At 39.9% G+C, this 27,502-nt stretch overlaps 1 protein-coding gene across 2 annotated transcripts; it reads left to right on the forward strand.

Moving 5' to 3' along the window:
• The first annotated feature begins 928 nt into the window (after positions 1 to 928).
• Positions 929 to 27,225, forward strand: usp47 (ubiquitin specific peptidase 47). 2 transcript variants are annotated; one of them, XM_083558841.1, is made up of 29 exons: positions 929 to 1,301; positions 5,536 to 5,595; positions 7,448 to 7,642; positions 8,709 to 8,822; positions 9,965 to 10,118; positions 10,235 to 10,331; positions 10,421 to 10,566; positions 13,276 to 13,355; positions 13,733 to 13,882; positions 14,187 to 14,282; positions 14,386 to 14,538; positions 14,711 to 14,869; positions 15,064 to 15,195; positions 15,299 to 15,375; positions 15,695 to 15,750; positions 15,910 to 16,022; positions 16,868 to 16,975; positions 17,157 to 17,364; positions 17,447 to 17,562; positions 17,703 to 17,822; positions 17,933 to 18,650; positions 19,727 to 19,902; positions 19,989 to 20,069; positions 20,174 to 20,289; positions 23,214 to 23,332; positions 24,369 to 24,499; positions 24,654 to 24,701; positions 25,007 to 25,137; positions 25,227 to 27,225. In XM_083558841.1, the coding sequence occupies exons 1-29, from the start codon at positions 1,257 to 1,259 to the stop codon at positions 25,399 to 25,401; spliced, it is 4,074 nt and encodes a 1,357-aa protein (XP_083414967.1). In that variant the 5' UTR covers positions 929 to 1,256; the 3' UTR covers positions 25,402 to 27,225. The 2 variants fall into 2 exon arrangements, with proteins under 2 accessions (XP_083414967.1, XP_083414968.1); XM_083558842.1 differs by lacking the exon at positions 5,536 to 5,595 and having other exon boundaries at positions 930 to 1,301.
• Positions 27,226 to 27,502: the final 277 nt, after the last annotated feature.

The following is a 27,502-nucleotide window of genomic DNA, read 5'->3' on the forward strand; positions in this document are numbered from 1 at the left end:
TTGAGCAAAACAATGCTAACTGCATACTGCATTTATTACAACAGCATGACTTCTTAGTATAAGAGTACGGATGCTAAACTGACCTGTCTGAAATCTAGACCTTTCACCATTTAAAAACATTTGGCACATCATGAAATGAAAAATACAGCAAAGGACACCAGGACTGTTAAACAGCTAGAATCCTGTATTAGACACATATGGGACAACATTCTAAAACTGGTCTCCTCAATTCCCAGATGTATACAGACAAAAGTCGTCATGCTTCACTAGGCCCTGCCCCAACTTTTTTAGAAATCTGTTGCAGTCATCAAATACAAAATTACCTTAATTTGTCCTTCAAATGTTATATATTCTCAAAGTAAACATTTGATATGTTTTTGTTTGTTTTATTATGTAAGAAATATAGATTTATTAGATTTGCAAATCATTGCATTGTTTTTATTTACATTTTGCACAGCATCCCAACTTTTTTGGAATTGGGGTTGTAAACTGTTTATATTAATGACAATACAAATCGATCCTAATACTTCTTGAGTTGCTCTGTAACTTTTTTGATCTTTAGGCTATTCATATGGAACCATCCTCAGCTTCACACAATGTGAAGAGAACTCCATCCAGATAAAGAAGGAAGGGTGCTGGGATGAATCAGGACACGATCACTGGTCACTGGTACCTCAGGAGTTTGTTTATCTCGACAGAGAGAGAGAGAGAGAGAGAGAGAGAGAGAGAGAGAGAGAGGGAGAAAAGAGGGGAATTATTAAGTATCCTTATTGTTACAAGTGATATGAAATGTACCAAAGTAAATCCCAGGCTTCAGCGTGCTGTTCATAGGTACAGTAATTGAACAACCCCCCCCCCCCCCTCCATCCCATCACACCACACCTCATTATAGTTGTGACGTTGACGATCAACACCGACGTCATCGCATCAAAATAGTCCTTGTTTAGGAAGTGACGCAAAGATCGAGCTGAAATCTCGCGCACGCTGGGAAGACGGCCATTTTTAGTGCCCATTGATTTTTGCTGTTTGTGGATTGCAGTGAAAACAGAAAAAAGGGGGGAGAGAGGGACAGAAAGAAAAAGCGAAAGTGTCTGCGATTGCTTCGACAACAAGTTTCTGAGCGGACAGTCCGGCGTCCGCAGGCAGGCCGGGAGATTTCGGTTACAGAAGGGCGAATGATGTTCATCCGAGAGGCTGCACAGAGTCGCTGTTGACACCAGAGCCGCGGGGTTGATGTGCGTCTAACAGCCGTCCGAATGGAAATGGTGCCCAGCGAGGAAAACCAGCTCGTACCCAAAGAGGTGAGAGGAAGATCGGAAGGGAAAAAGGACTGAGACGCCGTCCTTCGAGCAACTGCGCTTTATTTCAGTGTGATTTTTCCAATGACACTTCTGCACATTTGCTTACTAGCAAAGCAAAGCGGTGGAAGAAGCCCGAGTGACGAGTTGTTACGCAGCAGCTCCTACGCATCGCTATGTTTATTAGCATAGCAAATGTCCGTCACCATTATCTCGCATTAGCCGCAGCGACCAATAAAGCGACTCGTTCGGCACGCAGCGTTCCAGCAACATCTTAATAACGTTAATAAAGCAGTGTTATATTACAACGCTGCTTAAAGCTAGTTCATAGCTAGCTAGCTTGCTGCTCTGGGCTAACTAGCTAACAGCTTGTTTTTGAGGTTTCCAAAATGTCCATAGGTGTAAGCATTTACTGGTGACAGTCGTCGAATTTATTCCAACGACCGAAATAAAACTTCGTTGTTGAGTGAAAAAAAAATTGCGAGTAACGACGCCATGTTTAATGCTACACTGCTAACCCAAGCAAGCAAACAAACAAACAAGCTAGCAAGAGAGCTAAAAGGGAATCTAGCTAGCTAGTTCGCTTCAATCCGTCCCCTGTCCCGGTTTCTGATTTACTAGCAGGAAAAACAATAGACTATAGTTAGGAGCAGGTGATTATAGTAATGTTTTATAGTAAAATGATCTATCTATATTTATATGTATATATAAAAAGGCTTGTTTCTAGGGTTAAAGTTGACCCTGGTGTTGGGAGCTAAGCAGGTTATTTGTTAGATGTTCCTGGAAGCTAGCCTATTGAAAAGCGAGACTTTGGGGAATATAGATTTCTTAAAAGGTTTGTTATGGCTTTTGCTGTGTGTGATTTATTCTTCCTGGTACTTATGTGATCACCCTGAAGTAATAATCTGACTTTTTTCCATCTAGTCGTTACGTTTTTATTTAAAGCACCCTGTTTACCAGTGTAGTCACATTTCCCATGACGTCTCTGTGAGATTCAGGATGTACTGACCACTAAACATCACCTGCTCTGTTTTCCCAATCTTCATCTGTCACGGTTCTGTGATGCTGAACCCACCATAGCCTCACATTCATGTTCTGGGCAAAAGGACAGGACTTTATAACCAGGTGTGGGATTTATTTGCCTCATGGTGTACATGATTCTGAGATGCTTTTCTGCTCACCATAGTTTCAATGAGTGATGAGCAGAGCCTTCATGTCAACAAGATGTTAGTGGTTAAGGCTCTGGGTTACTACGAAGGTGGGGGTTTAAACACCACTATCACCAAGCTGCCACTCTTGGGCTCTTAAACAAGACCCTAACCCTCTCTGTTCCATAGGTGCTGTTTCATAGCTGACCCTGCATGCTGAAGCAAGTAGATCTGTCATTGTCATATTTTTTTTTACCACCATTCTATGCAATCAGTAGAGAATGTTGTGTGAAAATGTCCAGGAGATGAACAGTTTCTGAAATACTCAAACCAGCATATCTTTCACTAACAGTCCTGCTGAAGTTACTAAGCCCTGGGTTTGGTGGGAGACAATAAAAAACAATGCACAAAACACCTCTTTTAAGGTCTGGCCAGTCTGTAAGAAAATAGCCTGGATTCTGAGCAGATACAAATCCCAGAAAAGTCTCAAGTAACCATTGTTATCCCACCTCTACATGTATAAACAAATCTAATCCAAATTGTTGTTGTTTTTTTATAAACTTAATGAAGCCCTCAGCACCACATCACATCTTTACATCGTTATTTAGTTTATTTTCCGCTGGATTTTGTTAATGGGACAAATCACACAACATAAACTTTGATCCTGAGTTGAGATTGGTTGTCATTAGCCATCACTTTGTTTCATTTCAAGGTTCTAATTGTTTTAAAATGCTTTTCTGCTCACTGTGGTTGCAAAGAGTGATTATTCAAATCCAATGATGCCCACAGGAGTGTTTTCATTTTCTTTTTTAATGCAGATCGAAGATGTAAAATGCATGCAGTTTTTTTTTTTTTTTTTTTTTTTTCTTCAGTGGTTAGATGACGATCATTATATAATCTGACATGATCTTGTGCTGTCTGTAAATTTTAGCCAGGGTTTATCAGGCTCATATTTAGTCTGACAAGCAATAATCTTAAAAGATTGGTGAAGTTGCACAGTCTAAAACCAGCTTAGGTTAGCATGAACATTTCCTGGAATGGCCTGATTACATTTTTCTCTCTCAGTGCATTAGGTTAGAGTACAACCCACTCAGCAGCCAGCACCTTAAATCGCCAGGTGTAAGGTTTCTGTAAACCGTGTTTGATAATTCGCCAGGTTAAATGAAAGCTCCCCCCCCCCCCCCCCCAAATTCATTGAGTGTAAGATTTCAATTCATTTCGTCTGCAGCTATCTGACTGACTGCATCAAAGTCAAGCTACACTTAAAGTCAATCAGAGACTTGTATCGAGCTCCAGGCCTGCCACGTGGCCTTCTAAGAGGATAAAATCGATCTTTTCTCTAGATTATGGCCCTCGCGCATGTGACAGCAAACAGTTTATTTCTTAACTGTTTCAAGATGTTTTCTTAATTCAAATGTCTTGGTGGAGATTTGACACGTTTCGCCTATAACGGCTTCACCGCTCAATAACCTAATCTCTAATTTGACCTCACGTCAAACTTTACATTGCTCCCTACCTCTTTAAGGCATAGAGAAGAAACCTGGACCTTCGTCCATCTTATTTCTGTTAGTTCATGTATTTCATATATTTTGGGTCAAAAACAGGTTATGAGCAGCCTGTGTACTCGTTCTGTGGGTGTGTGAAAAGACACCACCTGTTGTAGCTGTAGCAGTGTGTCAGAGGGTTAACGCAGAACGGTGAGTCAGCATCGTGGGTGCACATTATTTCGGTGATTAGTAAAATCCTCCACTTTACGAAAGGTAATTGTAAAGCAGTGATTTGGTGAGAAGCAGTGTGCTTTTTTAAAATTAAATTATTATTATTTTTTATTTAATTAAATTTTTTTAGCAACTAAAAATCAGTCCAAGAATGCTCTTATTCGGCTTCATTTGTTGTGCATTGCATTAAGTTGCCTGTAGATGTTTGTGTACGGGAAACCCGATTAAAAAAAAATTCTGCTGGATTTAGGAAATCCTGATTTTTTTTCGCCATACTCGCATTCATCAACATGTCAGTCATCTGTTAAATGACCAGGAATGTTCACGGGACGGCTGATTTGCATATGGTGATGCCCACAAAACTCCGTAAAAGGCAACGTCTTTGCGACAAGCGAAAGGCAAAAAAAGACTCCTTCAGCGGTTGAAGTTACATTTTGACTCTCACCTATGCCCAGAAATATAATCTGGAGACATGTTGAATGTTTTTGCTGAAATCTCATGTTTAATGGAACTACAAAGTAAATGGACAAATGACAAGCTTATTATTATTAATATTTAAATACTTGTCCAGCAACCAGCAGAAGAAGAAATTGTGTGTTTATTTAAATACAATAGGCACCAATTGGTTCATTAGTTATCAGTTGTGTCCCCCGCACAGGCGCGGTGACTTCAGCACGGCAAACAACTTCCGCCAAAAACAATTGAGCGCCGACTTGTATATTAACACCAGAATTGCTAAACATGCCACTCATTCAGTTTTATCACATTGACGTTTTGATCTGAAAGCAGAGATTCTTATTGTCCTGGTCATGTTTGTAGCGTAGCCCATTTAGTGTCAGACGCCGCATACTATGCACACACCGTTTTCTTTGCTCTAGAGAACCTTTATGATTGGGTTCAAAGGGATTTGGAAAATGCTAAGCAGGATCCGAGAGGCCCCCACGGCTCGGTCTCTGTGTGCTTTCGGCTGCATGCCAGCTGGGGATGTTTCTTCAGTGCTGCTTTTGAAGTCCCACCGTTTGCTCAAGCTCCAATGACCTACATCTGACCTTATCGATATAATATCAACACTACATTCTAAATCCTATGTCGCTGGCTGGGTTAAAATGGTAGGTTGTGTGCATCGTGAGCATGTGGTGTAAAGCCTATGGAACGTCTAGTATGATGCATCTTAGGATATATTTCTTAGAGATATCAATGTTTTGCTCATAATCTGATTATTATAGAACTGCATGTGTTACGATGGATGAATGTTTTTGGAGTTACTTCTGTTTTTTGGGGTTTTTTTCTGTGGTTTTCCCAAAGAGGAAAGAAAAGGGTGTTAAATTATTTTATTTAAATGTTTTGTTGTTTTTTTTTTTCTCAAAGCAGAGTATGTTTTGGAGTTGCAGGCAGAGTATTTTGGAGGAGATGAAGAAGAGGTTCTCACAGGTCAGCTCAAGCATGAGCACCTTTTCATTAGTTTAACAGCATGGTGTTTGTGTATGAGCTGTAAACTAATGTGTGCGATAAGATCTACTAACTGTAAGCTAATGAGGCGTATAAAGGTTAGGATGAGGCCTGACTTTGTAACCTGCAGGTTTTAAAATGCTCAGACTACTGTCAGTTTTTAATAGTTCCTTATTTGTTGTTCAGCTTTGAAAAATGACACTCCGAGTTTATTTTTCGGGGCGTTTGTGTTGTGTGCTGACAGTTGCTCACTGCTGCTTGAGTTTTTTTTACTGAGATAAAGGGCTGGCCTGTTGCCACTGCTGAGTCAGCATGAGTTGTAGTGTATTTTAAATGCCATTGGCTGTCGGGGAAATCGGTCAAGCTCTTCACCATGCCCCTAAAACACAAGGAAACACTTCAACACACAGAATCAAATCTTTCAAACCACTTACATTTCCTACTATAAGTAAGGAATAGAACCCTTTGAGTGTATGGTAGTGTAGGAAAATAATCAACACCCGGATGACCCTTGATACGACGTGTGCAGTTATTTTCACCCCAGGGTGAGAAAAGTTAAAAGTTAAACCCCTTTCTTAATGTTAACCAAATTAGATTGTTGTGCCCCACCATACCCCACTTAACACCCCCTTCTTGTTCCGAAGGAATCCGATATGTTTATGTACTGAAGTTCATTAGTGTCGCCGTTGAGTGGTGAAAAGTTATTTCTGCTGCGATTCGTTTTCTACATCCTTTTATATTCATTGTTTCCCCTCTTCCTCCCCCTCCCTCTGCTCTTCCTTCCCAGACAGTCTGTTTCACGTGCATCATTCTTGGAAGGCTCGGCAATTCGCTTGTAGTAACATGAGCAAATAGGCAGATAAGAGCCGTCTGGGGAGGCATTGCGTAAGAACAAGGAGGCTCTGGCCTTGTAAACAGTTTTTATTTTTTATTTTTATTCATTGCTCAAAACTAGTCGATGGTAAGCAAAATTATTCTTATTATGAAAGAGGTAATATCGTGATCAGCTTTAGTGTGATTCGAATTGAACAGCACGTTGTCCTGGTATATAAGTCATGCTTGGCCAGAGATTAATGTAACCAGGTCTGCCGTAGCTTCTATTTATACTGAGTTGTGTAATCACTGTTGTTCCACTTTCATCTGCAACACTGTTTCTCAACATGTTATGGTTAAATGCAGGGAAAGTGCTGAGTGGCAGCTCCCCAAACTGAGCGTATCGCCATATTTTGTAGCAGCATAGCATTCGGTAACAGAATAATCCTGTACAGGTAACAGTGTATAATGTAACTGGTTAAACCGGATGGTGGTGGAGGCTGAAGCAGACCTTTGGGTGAAGGCCACATTTTTGTTTACTTTGCTTTACCTTGTGTTGCAACACAAAGCAATGGTTAATAGCAAGTTGTTATAACAGATGATGCGAAAGCACGCATTTGAAATCAAAACACAAATTGGCCCGAATAGTAATAAAATAAATACTTTAAATTGCTTTTTCTGTTTTGATTTATTTAGCTTGAATTGCAAATGAGTGCAGTAAAAGTGCCTGTGTCTCAGTGCTCACTGGAGTTCACTGCACAGTGCCCGAGTGCACACTTGCGCTTATTAGTAGTGACGACCATTGTTCATTCTCAGGGCATGACAAAGATTTGTGCAGTTATTTATATTTAGTAAAAAAAAAAAAAAAGTGTGTTAATGTTCACATAATCGTATACATTATTTTAGAGATTTTTTGTTGTTGTATTGACGATGTCTGCTGCACGATTGGATGCTGTTGCCATGGTAAACCCTCACCGGGTGCACAAACAGTGGTAAAGAGCGCATGTTCTGTTTGTTGCAGATCGAGAACGCCGCCGACAAACCCCGAGTGCTGTGTATCGTCCAGGACACCACCAACGCCAAGACAGTCAATGAGAGACTGACACTCAACCTCCCGGCTACCACAACCGTGTCAAAGCTTTACGAGGATGTCGCTCACAAAGCCGGCTACGTGCTTGGCACCTTTGAGCTGGCATGGGCCAACGTGGTGGACTCGGTGAGCATCTCATCGTCTTTCTTTTTTTAAATATATATCTTACTATGTTATGCGTCATGAATAAGTGATCAGGCATGTGTTGATAACTGGTTATGTAATGTAATATCCAACACAGTGCTTCTGGCCACTTTGCAATGCATTACCTGTGTAGTGTCATGAGTAGTGAGTGTATATCCTCTAAAGTGTTCAAGATGATAGTGTTTTGAACAATGATAAAGACAGCCTTAGTATTCTTTAGCCGGGTTGGAATGCTAATCCTGTAGCTGACTCAGAGCACAGGTGCCAGGGTTAGCGTCGGATCTCTGAGTCGGTCACTGGATTAACCCCTTTATTTGTGCCGACAGCACCTTTAAAAAGCTATGTAATGCAGCATTCACATTTTATACAAATATGCAACATTATGATACAGCTGTGCTCCATAAGGCTGTATAAAACAAACAAAAATCATTTCTAGTCCCCTTTTTTATCTCATGCAAAATGGTCTTACAGGTGTAAAGCTAATCCTTGCACAGAGAGGACTGCGAGTGCACAGTGGGATATTAAAGTATTTGATATGACCAATATACCTGTAAATATTTAATGAATTTGTTGTAACTGTGAAGCCCAGACATAAAAAATGCAATGACTAGTTCTCCTATTCTAGTCAATATACATTATTAGCACAATTGAGTGTATGATCTTAAAAAAGAAAAAAAATTAAAATTACTTTAATTGTGCTTTCATTTTTCTAGAAAGAAAAGTGTGATATAAAAAAAAATAAAAAAAAACCTTTACAAACCCCATTTTAAATCAGTCAACTTTTCAGTTTAGATACTATTTTATTAACACATTATTATAAAATAGAAACTTTTTTCGCACACGGTCAATGTATTGCCCAGGATTTCGTGTGTTTGGGGTATGTTAAACCTGTAGTGTAAATCCTCAGGTGAAACAGATAAAGTTGTCTAACTGAGTCTGTTTAAAGCTGGCTCAAGGATCCATATTACTTTTATTTTCTTCCTCTTGGTTCTATGTTTATTCAGGATAAAGCTACATCATCCTTCCTTTTCTGTCTCTGTCTCCGCAGGCTCCTCTGGACCAGGCCAGTGAGATGTCTCTGGTAGAGTCTGCGTTCGAGCCAGGGAAGAGGAACTTCCTGCAACTCTCAGACAAGGATGGCGAGCAGCCTCAGATAGCTTCTGTGAGTGGCCAGCTGGGCAGATGGGCAGAGCTCAAAATGTGCAGTTATCAGTGCGTAATTAGCTTGCTTCGCTGGTGCCTGGGTCAGTAAATGGGTTATCTCCTCCAACAGCTGTTTCCTAATCAACAGTGGCTCACAGCCATGCAGCATTTCAGCTCTGTCACTGACAATGAGGAAAGACCAAGCAGCCGTTTCTGTGTCCAGCAAGCTTCAGGCATGATTTATGCAACACGGGGACCTTTTAAACATTGAATGTTCCACAGCTCAAGTATAGTAGCTGACTCTAGATTTCGATCCCATCTTCTTTGACTATTCCTGTCACTGCTAAAACTTACTGTAGGGGTGGACAAAAAAGTGGATTAGGTCATCAGCAAGTGAAGGCTCCAGTGTGCTCTGGTGGTTTGGTTGTCTGGAAATCGAATTATCTAGCCTCAAAAGGTCACTGACGTATTTTAAACCCAAATTTACCCAAAATTAACCCTAACGAGAGAAAGAATGCATTATAAGTCTCTGCATGACGCTCCTTTGTGGAAAAAAGAGAGCTTTCTCAGATCACATGCTTCTCCTGCAGCAAGGTTTTTTTTTTTCCTTGCTTTTATTTATTATAATTTTTTTTAATAAATCAGTGGTCTAATATACTAGCTCGAATAACCTCAGCGATTGATTGTGTAAGAATCTAAAAACCTCATGCAGACAGTGCGTATTCAAGCAAGGCTTATTTTTACCCTTTTAAAAATGTCTCGTATCAAGACACCTCGTCTTCACCTCATCACCTCACCTCACCTCGCCTCACCTCGAGTGAATATGAATGCGGCGTGTGAAATTTACGCATCATTACAATTCTGGCGGTCAGTCCCATTAAATGCTGTGCTGAAGTTTGAGTTTAGCATTTCCTGAGCAGCATTAAAAACATGTAGTATAAGGAGCATTTCCCTGTGAGACGGCTACCTCAGGAATACCTGCCTCTGCACAGTTTGCATTGTCTCTCTGTGTCTAGGGAACAGTGTGTTTGGCTGTTTGCACTGGGAACAGTGCATTGGCTCAGCTAAATTTAGGCACATTTTCTGCACACCAATTACTTGTAACAATGTTTCTTCAGCATTAAATTGTAGTTTGCAGAAAAACTCATTTTGTGTATGCAGGATGAATCTGGCACGGCGGACAGCAGTGGGCTGGACGATAGTTCTCAGGACCGCTTCATTGGACCCTTGCCCCGTGATGGTACAGTAGGCTGTAGCAGTGACTACAGCAGTCCCAGCTACTCCTATTCCTCCATACTCAACAAGTCTGAAACAGGTGACCCCCTTTTTTTATTATTATTATTATTTCTTTTTGGAGAAAAGGACAAATCTACAAAAACCTGTAGGCATGCTGTTCATATAGTTTCTGTCCAAATCTAATTTTTCATTTAGGATATGTGGGTTTGGTCAATCAGGCCATGACTTGCTACCTGAACAGTTTGCTTCAGACCCTGTTTATGACGCCGGAGTTTAGAAATGCCCTCTACAAGTAGGTGTAAAAACATGTCATTCCCCATAAGAATTGTAGGAAGGAAAGCAGCAAATAAGAATAAAATCTATGTTTTATTTCCTGATCAGCTGGGAGTTTGAGGATTCTGAGGAAGATCCTGTCAATAGTATCCCCTATCAGCTGCAACGACTGTTTGTGCTGCTGCAGACCAGCAAGAAAAGAGCCATAGAGACCACAGACGTGACTCGCAGTTTCGGCTGGGACAGCAGTGAAGGTGAGGTCCTCTCAGCCTCTGCTCTAGCCTGCCTACTTTCAGGTTTTTCAACACCCTGTTTTATAGCATTTTTGTTAAACTTATTATTTTTACATATATTATAGTGGTGTAATACACCGAATGCTGTCCTTTTTTTTACATGCGGAACAATGCCTTCCCGAGGGCACGCAGATTTGAACTGGCGGTCTGCAAGTTTGTTTATTCACCGCCTCGCACTTTCAGCTAACTTTATTTCCAATTATTACTAAACTTGAAAACATGCACAACAATGCCAGGGGTATAAAAAAGGAACTAGAGTTAGCACAGTGTCACTGTGGCTACCCCCTCCGTCCCCGAAATAAGATTTATTTTGCGCATACATGAAAACGCTAAAGAATCGTATAGCGTTAGCCGCAAACCAGGAAGTGGCTAGGCTGTAACGCTAGCGCTATGGGTTCTTTAGCGTTTTATGTCCTGATTCAAGAATTTTTCATAAATGGAACAAAGGCATTTGTTAAAGTATGCTGAAATAAGTAGAACATTAAAGTAGATCTTTAGAAAATTAAATATTAAATGTAAAACACACATGTATCTGTATTACCCAAATGGGATCTTACAAATGTCAACTAAGTAATTAAATCTTTCCATTTATTTAATTTTATTGAATAAATTTTACTTGTGCCAATTTAATTAACTACTCAATTTAATCAATATCAGTGTATTAGATTTGTCTATTTTTCTTTTTTTTTTTTTTTAAATTTAAAAATAATTTTTACATCAGACATTTTATTTAAAATTGTTTTTAAAATGTAAATTGTTCAAATGTTGATTGCACATGTTAATAATAATAACAATAAACTGCTTTAAAGACGTACAAAACATTGTTTTGCATAACAAAATTGAACCGACTTAAGTTTTGTGTACCGTTACACCCTTTATATATATAAAATTAGTATTAATTTCACACATTGTGGTTTTTTTTTTGTTTTTTTTTTGTTTTTTTTTTTACACACAGAACTGTGTATATAGGTTAAAGATAGTAGAGGTCGACCTATATGGGTTTTTCCTCAGGCCGATGGCGATATTTAGAAATCAGGGCAGCCAATTTCCGGTGCCTTTTTTTTTTTTTTTTTTTTCGGCTGATATGAACACCACAAATCTCCAATTACTGCACTTGTTACCAGGTTTTGGTACCCGAACCTCCCTGTAGCCTAAACTACAGCTCGTTGAAGACTCACTAACAATAAAGTTCCAAAAATTTACTCTCATCCTCTTTACTACTGTTATTCTCTTTCTCTCTCCTAATGTTATTCTCATCCTCTCTTCTAATGTTATTCTCTTTCTCTCTCCTACTGTTATTCTCATCCTCTCTCCTACTGTTATTCTCATCCTCTCTCCTAATGTTATTCTCATCCTCTCTTCTAATGTTATTCTCTTTCTCTCTCCTACTGTTATTCTCATCCTCTCTCCTACTGTTATTCTCATCCTCTCTCCTAATGTTATTCTCATCCTCTCTTCTAATGTTATTCTCTTTCTCTCTCCTACTGTTATTCTCATCCTCTCTCCTACTGTTATTCTCATCCTCTCTCCTACTGTTATTCTCATCCTCTCTCCTAATGTTATTCTCATCCTCTCTTCTAATGTTATTCTCTTTCTCTCTCCTACTGTTATTCTTGTCTCGTCTGTAAGAAAGAAAACTCCAATTGTCTATTCAACTTAAAAAAATGATCACACAAGGAAAAAAAACGGAACAGGCTTGTTATTCTTGCTCGTCTTTGCATCTCAAAAGAAAAAAAAAAAAAAGCTAGATGCGTCCGTGAGTAATGGGCGTGGCAGGTGGAAAGGCTGCTTTATGTATTCAGTTCTAGCTTTTCCAGTTTCCCTGAATACAAACTACTGCCACCTGCTGGTATGGGACAGTTATGTTCTCTAATGCAAGGACAAAACGTATGCACATGGTTTGGTGTGTGAGATGCTCCTGCCTAATAATCAGCCTAATTTGCAGCACAATCGGCCGATGCCGAATAAATAGAAATGCCAAAAATCGGCCCTTATTAATCCACCAGCCGATTAGTCGGTGGAACTCTAATAGATAGTAATATTAGGAAATTTAAATTTGCTATTTGAATCATACTGTAGTAGTATTTGTGTATTCAGGTCTCTATTAAAATATTAGATTCTGTTTCACAGAATAATATTTTAACAGATTTTTATTTTATTAAAAAAGTTTGAGCTCGGCTGCCTTTTTTTTCTTGCATCTCCAACAGTAAATGGGAACTCATCACATGCATTTATCGCAAGTGAAGCACTAAAAAACAGTTTTTTATTTAGGTTTAACTTGTACTGAAATTACAGCTCCATGTTGTGCACACGCATGGAAAATGTCGACCTGCCTTTTACTTTGTTGCTTGCTAATATGGAGTGTTAGTCATTAATCTTTAGCCAGATTAATACGATTATGGTGCAGGAGCACCCGCCTTTCATATTGCACTTGCAACTGGGTTATTTGATGGCGAGCAGATAATGAGTTTAAATTTTTTTTTATTTAATTGCAGTTTTGTAACCTTTTTTGCCATGTTTGTGGGAGTAATAGTGATTAAACTTTAATGAAACTGTTATGACTGTCATTGTAGCCTGAATAATTAAGCAGAGACGACACAGGCAGACTAGTAGAGTACTGTGAAAGTATTCCTTACGAGTGTGTGTCTGTGTTTGTTGTATGTTGGGCAGCCTGGCAACAGCACGACGTCCAGGAACTTTGCCGGGTCATGTTTGATGCCTTGGAGCAGAAGTGGAAACAGACGGAGCAGGTACGTGCTCCAGCTCCAGCTGCACCTTTATCTGATATGCCACTAATCCACTAGGGTCTGAACAAAGGACCCAGTGTAACCAAGTCTCGGGTTAGTACTCCGTGATTTGGAAGTTGTTTGTATAAACACAACCTCATGTGATCCGCACAGTTTTTTAAAGACATGTCTGATTCAGTCACAGGGTTTTGACTGTTTACTTGTTCACTCATGCGGAGTTGAGTATAAATGCTAAATGTAGAGGAGGATACATTTTCCCTGCTCATGTTTGGGACTCGTGTAGTGCCTAGCTGAAGCATTGTTTGTAATTTATACCTTTTTGTTCTTTTTGAAAAAAACTTTTATGCATCAGCACTAAACAACTGTTCTTGACAATTCAGGCTGACCTGATAAATCAGCTGTACCAGGGCAAGCTAAAGGACTATGTACGCTGTCTGGAGTGCGGCAATGAAAGCTGGCGGATTGACACATACCTAGACATCCCGTTGGTCATCAGGCCGTTTGGAGCCAGCCAGGCTTTTGGCAGTGTGGTGCGTGTCTGTCTCCAGTGACCTGTCAGTTGTTTGGAATTGTACCATACATTGTACAGTAAATCTCTCTAAAGTTTAATTACATTTAACCTTCTGTTTTTTTCCTTTTTTTTATTTTTATTTTTATTAAAACAATTTGTGTACCAAACCAAGTGGTTAAGTTTCAAACCAGGACGGGATGTCTTTAAATTTTTTTTGTGACGTAATCATAATAAATCAAGATAATGTTCCGTATTTACTCACCGTATTTTCCGGACATTTATGAACTGTACATGTTCTCCTTATGCTCTGATATATGTAATAGGAGGAAGCACTGCAGGCCTTCATCCAGCCTGAAACTTTGGACGGGCCAAACCAGTACTTTTGTGAGCGCTGCAAGAAGAAATGCGATGCACGCAAGGTGAGCAGGACCAGAGCAGATTAGTGTAGACTGTTGTCTTCTCTCTGTCTCTGTAGTGGATTCTAATTGTATTGCTGCCATTCTCCTGGATCTTATTCTTTAGGGTCTGCGGTTTTTGCACTTTCCCTACCTGCTGACGTTGCAGCTGAAACGGTTTGATTTTGACTACACCACTATGCACCGAATCAAACTCAACGACCGCATGACCTTCCCCGAGGAGCTTGACATGAGCCCCTTTATTGACCTCGAGGACGAGGTAAAAAAATTATTACAGTAGCCACAAATATTTAATGGTTTCTTTAAAATTTTGCTCTCTCGTTGTTTCTCAGTAGTTAGGTGTGATTGTGACTGTCCAAAAAATTGTTTGTTTGTGTTTTTATTTTTTATTTTTTTTATTTTTTTTGATTTACCACAATTGCAAATTGCAGAAGTCCCCTCAGACAGAAAGCTGCACTGACAGCGGGGCAGAGAACGAAGGCAGTTGCCACAGCGACCAGATGAGCAACGACTTCTCTACAGACGATGGCGTAGATGAGGGCATCTGCTTAGACAGTACCAGTACCACTGAGAGGGTCCTTAAGCCAAAGGTAGCTCCATGCTTTACCCCTGACATTTCTCCAGAATAAATAAATATGTTTACAGCAATGTTATTTTAAAAGATAAAAGCATGGCACTAATACATTTAAAAGACGAGTGGTACTTTTAGAATAATTCAGGCCATGCTGTTAACAGTAACAGTGGAATAATTACTTTTCACATCAGATTTTTTCCCCCTTTGCAGAGCTCACTGACCTATGAACTCTTCTCGGTAATGGTGCATTCTGGGAGTGCAGCAGGTGGACACTACTACGCCTGCATCAAGTCCTTCAGCGATGGCCAGTGGTACAGCTTCAACGACCAGCACGTCAGCAAGGTTCTTTAACTTTCATAATTACACACATTTATATTTTTCCAGTTATTTCTTTATTTCTTTATTTTTTTTTACACACATTGTTTTTTGTATATTTTGGCTGTAGATCACACAGGACGACATCAGAAAGACTTACGGTGGTTCCTCAGGGAGCAGGGGCTATTACTCCAGTGCCTTTGCCAGGTAAATAAAACCTCACCTCTTGTTTTTTTTTTCTTTTCACACCTCTGCATCTGGCTGCTGTCTCGATGGTGGGCCTTCAAAGGGAAAAGCCCTCAAAATCGCCTCGAACTTCAGCCATTATACAAGTAAATGACATCTCTATGAGATGAATACAACAAACTCTTTTGTTTAAGCACGAACAAAGCCCCATTTATTTCTACTCTTTTATTACGCACTTGTGGTTTTTTGCTGTCGTAAAGTTGTCCAAGAAACCGCATTCTTACATTGCTGGTGTTTCTGACTGAAAATAATCCTCTAATTATGTTTTGTATTCCAACAGCTCCACAAACGCATACATGCTCATATATAGACTGAAAGATTCCTCAAGGAATGCAAGTAAGAGAAAATATCAGTTTGTACTTTTCAAATCTGTTGGTTGTAAACCTTCTTTCTTTTTTTTGTGTTTTAAAATAACAAGTTATCTTTTGTAATGAATTTCTATGCTGCTGAATTATTCTGCTGTTTGGGGAAATAAATATGGTAAACTGTGTGCAGAGTACCTCGACGTGGAAGACTTCCCAGAGCACATAAAGCGTCTCGTTCAGAGAGAGCGAGAGTCCGAGGAGCAGGAGAAGAGACAAAGAGAGATTGAACGCAATACCTGCAAGGTGCTGCATGTACTTTTTACACCAGGGGGTCCCCAAACATTTTTCTGTGAGGGCCACATAATTGTTGCTGGGAACTGGCTCCGTCAATAAAAGAAAATTACATGGACTGGAGTGACTCCCAGTATTATTGTAAAGATTTTATTATAATTTAAATTTGATTATATGATTTGATAGTTATTATTATATTTAGTTGTGCACCATTCAGACAAATGTGCATAAATTTTCAAGAGATATATAGCCTATTAAACAAAGAGCAAACAGGCCATGTTAATAACTAGCAGTCGACAGATTGAATTATACAGATACCGATAGCAAAGTTGGATTGTACTTGCTGAAAGCCAAATAATCGACCGATAGTTTTAAAAATGTGTACTGAATAAAAAAAAAATCATGAAAAATTTCTAAAGGAAATAAATGAGAATATCTATTAATACATATGAATAAATGATAAATAATACATATAGTGCCATCCGTGCAGCATACTGTCTCACATTTGTAAGAACAAACAGCACATTGTGTCAGTGATTCGCCTCTAGAGGCCGCTCTCATAACTACAACTGACCAGAATGTATTTTTGCTGATAGTTCCAGCATTCAACTATCGGTGCCTTGACCTCCTATTAATAATACATTTTTGTTCCAACCTTTATCATCAAATTTAGATATGATATAAGTCAAACATATTCAAAATAAAATGTTTAAAATTTGCTTCTGGTGTCGTTCAGAGGGCCGTTCCTTATGCGGAGGTGGGCCATAGTTTGGGGATCTTTGTTTGAAACTATACTGCAACTTCATACACGGGTTCGCAATTCAAATGCTCATGCCTCCATTTCAAACATTTTCTAGATCAAGCTCTTCTGCATGCATCCTGTCAAAATGATGATGATGATGGAGAACAAGTTGGAGGTACACAAGGACAAAACACTCAGAGAAGCCACAGAAATAGCATACAAGGTGAGTCTAGGGTTTAATTGGTAGTGTCTGCTGTTTGAAGTTTATTTCGCATGATGACTGTTAGAGTCCTACATGTATATGTACATCTTGACCCAACTGTAACCTAAACCGTTAATGTAATGCTTCCACCACCATGCTTCACTGTTCATGCAGTAATTAATGTATTGTTTTATGCTTGTAGTTGATGGATCTTGAGGGTGTAGTTTCTCTGGATTGCTGTCGCTTAGTGAAGTATGATGAATTTCATGAATATCTGGAGCGCTCATATGAGGGGGAGGAAGACATGCCCATGGGGCTACTCCTTGGCGGGGTTAAGTCTTCCTACATGTTCGATTTGCTACTAGAGACCCGCCGACCCGACCAAGCGTTCCAACCTTATAAACCCGGAGGTGGCATCAATCACTAACTAATTGGTATAGTACACACACCACATACTATGAATGTGTCAGTCTAAATCTGTGTATTTTTCAGAGGTGATGGTGAAGGTCCATGTGGTGGATCTGAAGACCGAGACCATCGCTTCTCCTGTCAGCGTCAGGGCATACCTGAACCAAACCATTACAGAGTTCAAGCAACTCATTGCACAAGTGCGTTTTCTCTTTTATTGTCTGCAGACATGAGGACCACACGTCTGTTTATTCGATCATGTTAATAATGCATGAAATTCAAAACCTGATAATGGAATATCTTCTAGCAAGCAGCGCTGAAAAATGTTTTTTCCGCTCAGGCCACCGGGCTGTCCGCAGAAACCATGCGAGTCGTTCTGGAGCGCTGCTATAATGACCTTCGGCTACTCTACGTGCCCAACAAGACACTGAAAGCTGAAGGTTTCTTCAGGAGCAACAAGGTTTAATTTTTTTTACCTGTCAAAGGAATATTGATATCGTACTGTTTTCGTGCTTCGTCATCGTTCTGTGAACATCTGCTATAGTCTTTAATTGCGTCCACTTCTTTTAGGTTTTTGTGGAAAGCTCTGAATCTGAGGACAACCAGGCGACGTTTACTGATTCGCTCCTGTGGAAGCTTCTGGACCGTCACGGCAACACAATCAGACTGTTTGTTTCTCTCCCGGAGCAGTCTCCTGGCTCTGTGGCCCACAGAACTAGTTGCCCCAAAGTAAGCGGTGACTCCGAGGACTCGTTTGAGGGGGCTAAAAGCAGTGGGCAGTGTGTAGAGGCTATACTGGAGGAGAGCACGGAGAAGTTAAAGAACCTTTCTCTGCAACAGCAGCAGAAGCAGCAGCAGCAAACGCAAACATCTAGCACCAGCGAGAGTCAGAAAAGTTCAGACCACAGCGATTTCGAGCACCTCGATTTCCCACAGCCTGAGAACCAGCTGGCTTCAGAGGAGCGTTCTGACTCGGATGCCAACAACGACCGCAGCACCAGCTCCGTGGACTCTGATATCCTGAGCTCAAGCCACAGCAGCGACACGCTGTGCAATGCTGACGGCGCCCCCCTGCCTTTGGCTAACGGCTTAGACTCGCACAGCATCACCAGCAGCCGTCGCTCCAAAGCCCACGAGGGTAAGAAGGAGACGTGGGACACAGCCGAGGAGGACTCTGGCACCGACAGCGAATACGACGAGAACGGCAAGAGTAAAATGCAGACTCATTACCTGTACTTCAGAGCAGAGCCATATTCACAGGAGGATGCTGCAGCAGATGGACAGAAATGTAAGGAACACTGCAAATGCCTATGTAGTGATGAGTAGGGTTGCAGAGGGCGGAACATTTCCGGAAACTTTCCATACGAGCTTCATCTGGGGGATATTGGAAATATTCCAAGTTGGAAAATTACCAAGAAATTTATGAAAATTAATTAGAAATTTATATAAACTAGATCATATACAAACAAACAAGAAAATTTTGTTTATACAACAAATTTTGTTTGGTCATTTGGTCAGTTTTTGACTGATTTAATTGTTCGTATAATGTTGTTGCAAAATAGCAAACAAAATTATGAAGTTTTTAAATATAAATGTATGTAATTCACGCGAATACTCGCCAAAATGTAATATATTGGGTGCAGGATTTAAGGAATTATGTGTTGTAGAAAAAAAACATGGCTTCAGGAGCCCTGCAGTAAGTAGAAATTCAACAGAAATTGCATTAAAGCTGGTTGTTTTAACCAAGAATATCCTGCAAGGTTCCCTGTTAAAGCATAACCTGCAATTTTGTAAATTCCAGTTTATTCCTATTCGTTTCTGTTAATTCCCATGGAAAGTTTCCAGTCTTAAAAATTCCTGGAAGTGTTTTGTTGGGCAAATTTCATAAATAAAGATTTGATCCATACTCTGATTATAACTGTACTCTCTCCAATAAGGGTCTACCCTGCAAAACATTAAGTAAAATTTGTCAATTGGCAAAATTGTCATTGGATTAGCATGAAGTGAGCATTGTATCTAGTAGCTGACTCATGCTAATCAATCATTAATGATATCACTAGTTAAATTAACCAACAGTAAAAAAAAAAAAAAAAATTGTTCAAAACTCAATTTGTTCTGCAATATTATAATACAATTACACAAAAACTGGCATAGTGGATATTCCACACAGACAAACTATATGTGTATACTATTTGTATATTGTGAATTTTGAGATAAAAGTGCTTTGCACACACTTTCCTTTGGTTAAATTTGGGCAAATAATTTAGAAACTATTTACCATGTAGCTGTTATCCACTTTGTAACACTCAGCAGTAAATAATTTCTCACCGTGTGGGTTTTTATTGTGTTTTTAAATGCTTTCAGGCTTACTTGTCCATGTGGATAAAAGGATCACACTGGCAGCATTTAAGCAGAACCTCGAGCCATTCGTCGGAGTGCCCTCTACACAGTTCAAAGTCTTCCGGGTATATGCCAACAACCAGGAGTTTGAAAGCGTGCGACTCAACGAGACTCTTTCTTCTTTTTCAGATGACAACAAGGTTTGTTATGAAACACCACAGTGGTACGTAATATCACCACCTTATTCATGGCTCCAGTCATTTTTAAAGTGGCTTTTTTTTTGTAGATAACCATTCGGTTAGGACGAGCCCTGAAGAAAGGTGAATACAGGGTGAAGGTGTACCAGCTGTTGGTAAATGAATCTGAGGTAAGTAAATAGCATCTTTGTACTCTTCTCAGAGATTCAAATGTTGTATTTGTTTATCAGATAAAGTTGCAAAACATGGTTGATGTGGATCTCTTTCTCCTTAGCCATGTAGGTTTCTGTTGGATACTGTGTTTGCTAAGGGCATGACCGTGAGGCAGTCTAAAGAGGAGTTACTGCCTCAGCTCCGAGACCAGTGCAAACTGGACCTTGGCATAGACAGGTGAGCGCCTGAACGCATCATATACAGTGGGTACGGAAAGTATTCAGACCCCCTTAAATTTTTCACTCTGTTATATTGCAGCCATTTGCTAAAATCATTTAAGTTCATTCTTCTTCCTCATGAATGTACACACAGCTCCCCATATTGACAGAAAAACACAGAATTGTTGACATTGTTGCAGATTTATTAAAAAAGAAAAACTGAAATATCACATGGTCCTAAGTATTCAGACCCTTTGCTGTGACACTCATATATTTAACTCAGGTGCTTTCCATTTCTTCTGATCATCCTTGAGATGGTTCTACACCTTCATTTGAGTCCAGCTGTGTTTGATTATACTGATTGGACATGATTAGGAAAGCCACACACCTGTCTATATAAAACCTTCCAGATCACAATGCATGTCAGAGCAAATGAGAATCATGAGGTCAAAGGAACTGCCTGAAGAGCTCAGAGACAGAATTGTGGCAAGGCACAGATCTGGCCAAGGTTACAAATTTCTGCTGCACCTAAGGTTCCTAAGAGCACAGTGGCCTCCATAATCCTCAAATGGAAGACGTTTGGGACGACCAGAACCCTTCCTAGAGCTGGCCGTCCGGCCAAACTGAGCTATCGGGGGAGAAAAACCTTGGTGAGAGAGGTAAAAAAGAACCCAAAGATCACTGTGCCTGAGCTCCAGAGATGCAGTCAGGAGATGGGAGAAAGTTGTAGAAAGTCAACCATCACTGCAGCCCTCCACCAGTCGGGGCTTTATGGCAGAGTGGCCCGACGGAAGCCTCTCCTCAGTGTAAGACACATGAAAGCCCGCATGGAGTTTGCTAAAAAACACCTGAAGGACTCCAAGATGGTGAGAAATAAGATTCTCTGGTCTGATGAGACCAAAATAGAACTTTTTGGCCTTAATTCTAAGCGGTATGTGTGGAGAAAACCAGGCACTGCTCATCACCTGTCCAATACAGTCCCAACAGTGAAGCATGGTGGTGGCAGCATCATGCTGTGGGGGTGTTTTTCAGCTGCAGGGACAGGACGACTGGTTGCAATCGAGGGAAAGATGAATGCGGCCAAGTACAGGGATATCCTGGACAAAAACCTTCTCCAAAGTGCTCTGGACCTCAGACTGGGCCGAAGGTTTACCTTCCAACAAGACAATGACCCTAAGCACACAGCTAAAATAACGAAGGAGTGGCTTCACAACAACTCCGTGACTGTTCTTGAATGGCCCAGCCAGAGCCCTGACTTAAACCCAATTGAGCATCTCTGGAGAGACCTAAAAATGGCTGTCCATCAACGTTTACCATCCAACCTGACAGAACTGGAGAGGACCTGCAAGGAGGAATGGCAGAGGATCCCCAAATCCAGGTGTGAAAGACTTGTTGCATCTTTCCCAAAAAGACTCCTGGCTGTATTAGATCAAAAGGGGGCTTCTACTAAATACTGAGCAAAGGGTCTGAATACTTAGGACCATGTGATATTTCAGTTTTTCTTTTTTAATAAATCTGCAACAATGTCAACAATTCAAAGTCAACAATGTCAACAATTGGGTCTGAATACTTTCCGTACCCACTGTATTTCCAATGTATTAGGTATATCTGATATGGGAGGGAAACCTCAAGATATTTTCGCAAGTATTTAATCAATTATTTGTGTGCTATGGATCTGCCTGGATAGTGTCCTTATGAGATTTTAAACACAATTAAATTTATTTTAGCTGATCACCATAGTATAATGGCATATAAACTCAATCCTCAAATTCCAGACTTTCAGCTTTGATATATTTAAATATAAAAGTGAGCTGAGGAACTCCAATCCTCAGCATTCTTCTACTGATACCATGTCTGTCCTCTGCACTTGTCCAAACCATCTCAATCGTGCCTTTCTCACCTTGTCTCTGAAGCATAACAGCTCATCATATTATCTGGCATATACACTGATGAGGCATAACATTTTAACTGATGAGTGAATAACACTGATTATCTGTTAATCATGACAGCCAAGGCTTATTGATGCACGTGGGTAGCGAAGGCTGGTCCGTGTGGTCCAATCCAACAGACGAACTTCTGTAGCTTAAATTGCTTAAGAAGTGCATGCTGTTTATGCTCGATGGGTGAGGACCATTTTGACAGCAAAACAATATTAGGAAGGCGGCTATAAAGTTATACCCGGTCTGTGTGTATGTTGTAATGGATTCGGTTTCTATGTACTAATGATGCGACACTTGGCAAAGGCTGAAGTGTTAAATACTTTAAATGGACAATGATGTGCATTTCCTAAGACTTTTTAAGGCAAAGAAGTAGAATGTTCTGCAGTAGCCTTGGAGTTACTGAAAATTTTGAGAAAACATTTCACATGCTGAGAAAAAAAAAATTGTTTATCCTTGAATTAATGCTCAAAAATTACACTCCAGTACCATATTAGATGGTAAATGTTAAACTATTTATGCACTTGACTAGGGCTGAAACAATTCCGCTAGTAACTCAAATAATCGAATAATAATAATAATAATAATAAAAAAAAAACTATATTTTAGGGAGTTGCAACCAGAATTGGATGGGCTATCATAAAAGGATGCCATCAGTTTAAGAAACCGGGGCTGAAATAAACAAATAAAGGTAGACAGCGATAAACTGAAATGCGCTTTAAGCAGCCAGCAGTGAGGTAACTGTTTAATCGTCCATTTTGGCACTATAACAGCAGTGGGATCCCATATCAACAGTAAAATAGAGAGTAGGCTGTGGATATATTTTGGAAAAGCTTTTATTTTCAGCCATAGACCTCATGTCAAAGGTTATTCATTTCCATCTTTGTGGCCCAAACCTGCAACTCATATCAGCAGCTGACCTTTTCAGCAGCCGACTCACCGGTATCGTGGCAGATGAGCTAAACCCACGCAGAATATAAATTGTCTTGTGCTGCTGCCTTCGCAGGTTTCGACTCAGGAAGAAGACGTGGAAAAACCCCGGCACAGTATTTCTGGAGTATCACGTTTACGAGGAGGACATCAATATCTCTAGTAACTGGGAAGTCTTCCTTGAAGTTCTTGATGGTAAACATTTTATCTCTACCAAAAAAAAGGCAACAATGACAGAGTTGGAGTTACACTGGAGAGCTATTTATGCACAGTCACTAGACTGGTTTGCAGCACCTACTGATTGTTCATGATCAAGTTTTGGTAAACTCTTTATTTTATTTTAAAGAAATAATTGACTATTATAATTTTTGAAAGTTGTAGAATGTAGGAGTGAGGATAAAGCTGATATCATATGCCTGATGTATTACCAGACCCATACATTTGTGAAGTTTGAATGGATCTTCTGTTTATAAATAACTAGTGAAAGCAACATTTTAAATAGACTTTCATTGGTTATTTATAAACAGAAGATCCATTCAAACTTTACAAATGTATGTGTCTTGTAATACATCAGGCATATGATATCAGCTTTATCCTCACTCCTACATTCTACAAATTTCAAAAATTATAATAGTCAATTATTTCTTTAAAATAAAATAAAGAGTTTACCAAAACTTGATCATGAACAATCAGTAGGTGCTGCAAACCAGTCTAGTGACTGTGCATAAATAGCTCTCCAGTGTAACTCCAAATGAATAATTTCCAAGCCAACTTTCTATATATTGTTTGTTGTGTGAGACATTCACACCTGCTCATTTTCTTTTATATAACCTGTGGTGGTGAAATACGATGCCTAAAATTCACTTTACTAAAATATATTTGTTAAAGCTTTGGCACCAGCTGCTTTTGATCACTTGTCATGCACATGGAAATTGTTCTAATTATAGTCACAGGGATCATGCACTAGTTTCAGTATCATTCATGCAAGGCAATGTGCGTGAATGGGACAATGTGAGATCACAGCCGGATGTGAAGCACTTTCCTCTTAGTGTTCTTTTGTCCCTTTTATACAGATAAACCTTGCACTACTAGCTAAATGTTATCCAATAAAATTGACCCAATGCATCTAAACTTCTAGGTCTGTGATTAATTTTAGATCTGAGTGTTTAATAAAAAAAAGTGTTAAAAAAAACTGTCCCTTGATGTAATTGTGATCGTCGGTGTGTTGCAGAACCAGAACGGATGAAGTCCATGTCTCAGTTGGCGGTGCTGACGCGGCGCTGGTGTCCGTCTCTGATGAAGCTAGAATCCTTCCGGGAGGTGGTGCTGGAGAGCAGCAGTGTGGACGAACTCAAGGAGAAGGTGATGTTCAGCTGTTTGCCTTTTTCTTTCTTTTTTTTTTTTTTTTCTTTTATTTTATTTTTTTTTATACCCCGACCAGATTTTAAGAGAATACTACTACTGATGGCTGATGGATGGAAGGTGTTTTATTCTCATGATGTTTGTTTCTCTGCAGCTCAGTGAAATTAGTAATATTCCACTGGAGAACTTGGAGTTTGCCAAGGTATGACCCCTTTGATTCCATTTTATTTATTTAATTATTTATAAAGTATTTATTATTTAATCAGGGATATTCAGCATATACAGCTGGAATTTGAGGTAAAGAGGTTGTAAATAAAATACATCAGTTCAAAATTTTGGTTTGTTCTGGAGGTTACCATTTTTATTTGGTGCTATGAGACGACGTCATTTTCCAGACGACAGAACAGAAAATTATTGAAACGATTCCTCTGAAAGTACAATCTTGTTTTAGCCCTATTTAACTTAAGGATATATGTAGTAATTGGTTCATTGTTCTCCGTGCTCTAGGGACGAGGAACATTTCCTTGCGACATATCTGTGTTGGAGATCCATCAGGATTTAGACTGGAATCCTAAGGTTTCCACACTGAACGTCTGGCCTCTCTACATCTGTGATGATGGTGCGGTGGTGTTTTATAGGTAAAAAGAGAGATATAATGGGCCCTTTTTCAATATAAAGCCCCAGTAATGTTTGATTTAGAAATTAATCATGTGTCCGTCTCATGCAGGGACCGCACTGAGGAACTCATGGAGCTCTCTGAAGAAGAGCGTAATGAACTGATGAAAAAGGAGAGCAGCCGGCTGCTGAAGACGGGCCACCGGATCAGTTATTCTCCCCGCAAAGAGAAAGCTCTCAAGATCTACTTAGACGGAGGGCCTTCTAAAGACCCGGGCCAGGATTGAGAGTGGCCCCTCTACACCTTGATCATTATTATTATTTTTTTTTAAATAGCTGGCCTGCCCGCTGCAGTATAGCGCTGCCTCATCAGGGGCCCTTGGTGGCGTTGAAGCCCACGTCCGATCTGGTGGCGTACAACCGGCGCCGTCTTCTCCGAGCTCTGCGGGGGGTCTTGTGTTCGAGGCTCAGATTTATTTTTTTTTTTTTACTGTGCACTATAGTTTCTCATAAAGTTTAAAGGAAAGTGCAACACCTATTTCAAATGAACAGACATCCAGTATCATTCAGACTAATCAATCAGGGTGGAAATGGATGCACTTGTGGAATAGAGAGGACTATTTGAATATCTTTCTCTGGCTCCATCAAATCTATCTTCTTTTTTTTTCTTCCCCCCTCCTATTTCAATTACCGTTCATTAATCACTCGCTTTCTGGCTGAGTGGCGAATTCATCCACCACCTTATGTGCAAATGTCCATGATCCAAGTTTTGTTTGGTTGAGATACATGGCAATCCCTCACATCTCCTACACGAACATCTGCGTTTTCGAGGTCCTCCACTATCTTCAGGTGTATTCTAATCATTCTCAGAATACTGGGTCCTTTGCTCTTGTTCAATTAATAAATTCAACGCTTCTCTTCTGGATGATGCCGTTTTCCCCCAGGAGCTTTTATCGCACGGGTGTGTTTGTGTAAGACAAAGGCTGATGCTCTGTGCCACTTTGTTGACTGCTAAGGCTCCACCCATTGCAGAGGGAACCCCACCTCTTGATCTCTTACAACTCCTCCTACTTTTCCCTCTGGAAAACTCACACTGGTACATTTTTAGTCTGCCTTTAAGACTAGAGAAATACAAATCAAGTAGAGCTTTATATCTACGTCTTTACCTTCCTCCCACAACCTCTTTGTAAATTAACTTCACCCCGGACTTGCTTGACGACGAAGATGATGATGATGATAATGATAATGCTGATTTATGTGTAACTGGGATACATTTTAATTGTTTTGCTTTGTAACCCAATTTACTTTTTGTCCTTTTTTTTTTGTTCGTTTGTTTTTTGCTTTTTTTTAAATTTCTGCACAACAAGAGCAGAGCAGCCTGTTCTGTGTGTATGTGTGGGTGTGCACTTTCGGTGTGATGCTACTTGCAGATGTTTTTGCGTAGCCAGAGCGCAAAAGCTCTGCAGCAGGGCTGCCGGATGCAACTCGCTAGTCTCTATGACCAGGGTTCATAGTTGGGTTAGTGCAGGAAATCCACCAGACCGTGCTATGGTTAGGTGGAGTTTGGTGACCCTGCTTTAGAGCCACACAGTGCAGAGCAGTGCAAAGCATCACTGAACTAAACCGAACCATCGTGGGCCCCCTGGGCTCCTAACTCTGCCACAAGCTGTTCACTGTAGACTTGCCAATATGGAAATAAAATAAAAAATAATCAGTTTCCGACTGAGTGCTTGATTTCAGGACATTAGTTCCCTGGCGTGACCTTATGGGGGAGAGGGGGCTTTCAGCAGAAGAGTTCATGTATTATTTTCTGCTGAAAGATTATCGGGTTCTCATTTCTGAATCATGTAAACTGATTTCCAATGCCATTGCGATTGGATGGCTGATTTGCCAAAGTAGCTGCACATCTTCTGTAGGTTAAGGATTGTTTCCAAGTTCTATAATCGTGCGCTTGCATAGACCAGCAGTTTAAATAATAATAGAGGTGTTAATGGGCTGTTTGATTGGTTTTAATTGAAAATGTCAACATATTTAATAATCTAAAACATTCTAGTTAATTTTTTACTGGCTTCCTGTATTGCCGTAACTAATAATACAGGTTCATCAGTGCCGGACAGTTTCATATATATATATATAATTTTTTTTTTTTTTTTTCTTTTTTCTTTCTGAAAATGGCCTCAACACCCAACCCCCATGCTATAGTTCATTAGATTGCACCTTCATGCTAGTGACATTTTTACCTGATTTCCAAATAGACTTCTATAGTTTCCTTCCAAATTACATGCTGAAAAATGCCTTGGTGACTCCAAATCGTGAAGAAGACACGATACAATAGAGCAGATGGTGAAGCTTAGAGCTATCGTAAAAAGATTTGCATTTAAGCAAACT

The sequence above is a fragment of the Silurus aristotelis genome (assembly GCF_946808225.1).
Source record: "Silurus aristotelis genome assembly, chromosome: 13".
In the NCBI taxonomy this organism is placed as follows: Eukaryota; Metazoa; Chordata; class Actinopteri; order Siluriformes; family Siluridae; genus Silurus; species Silurus aristotelis.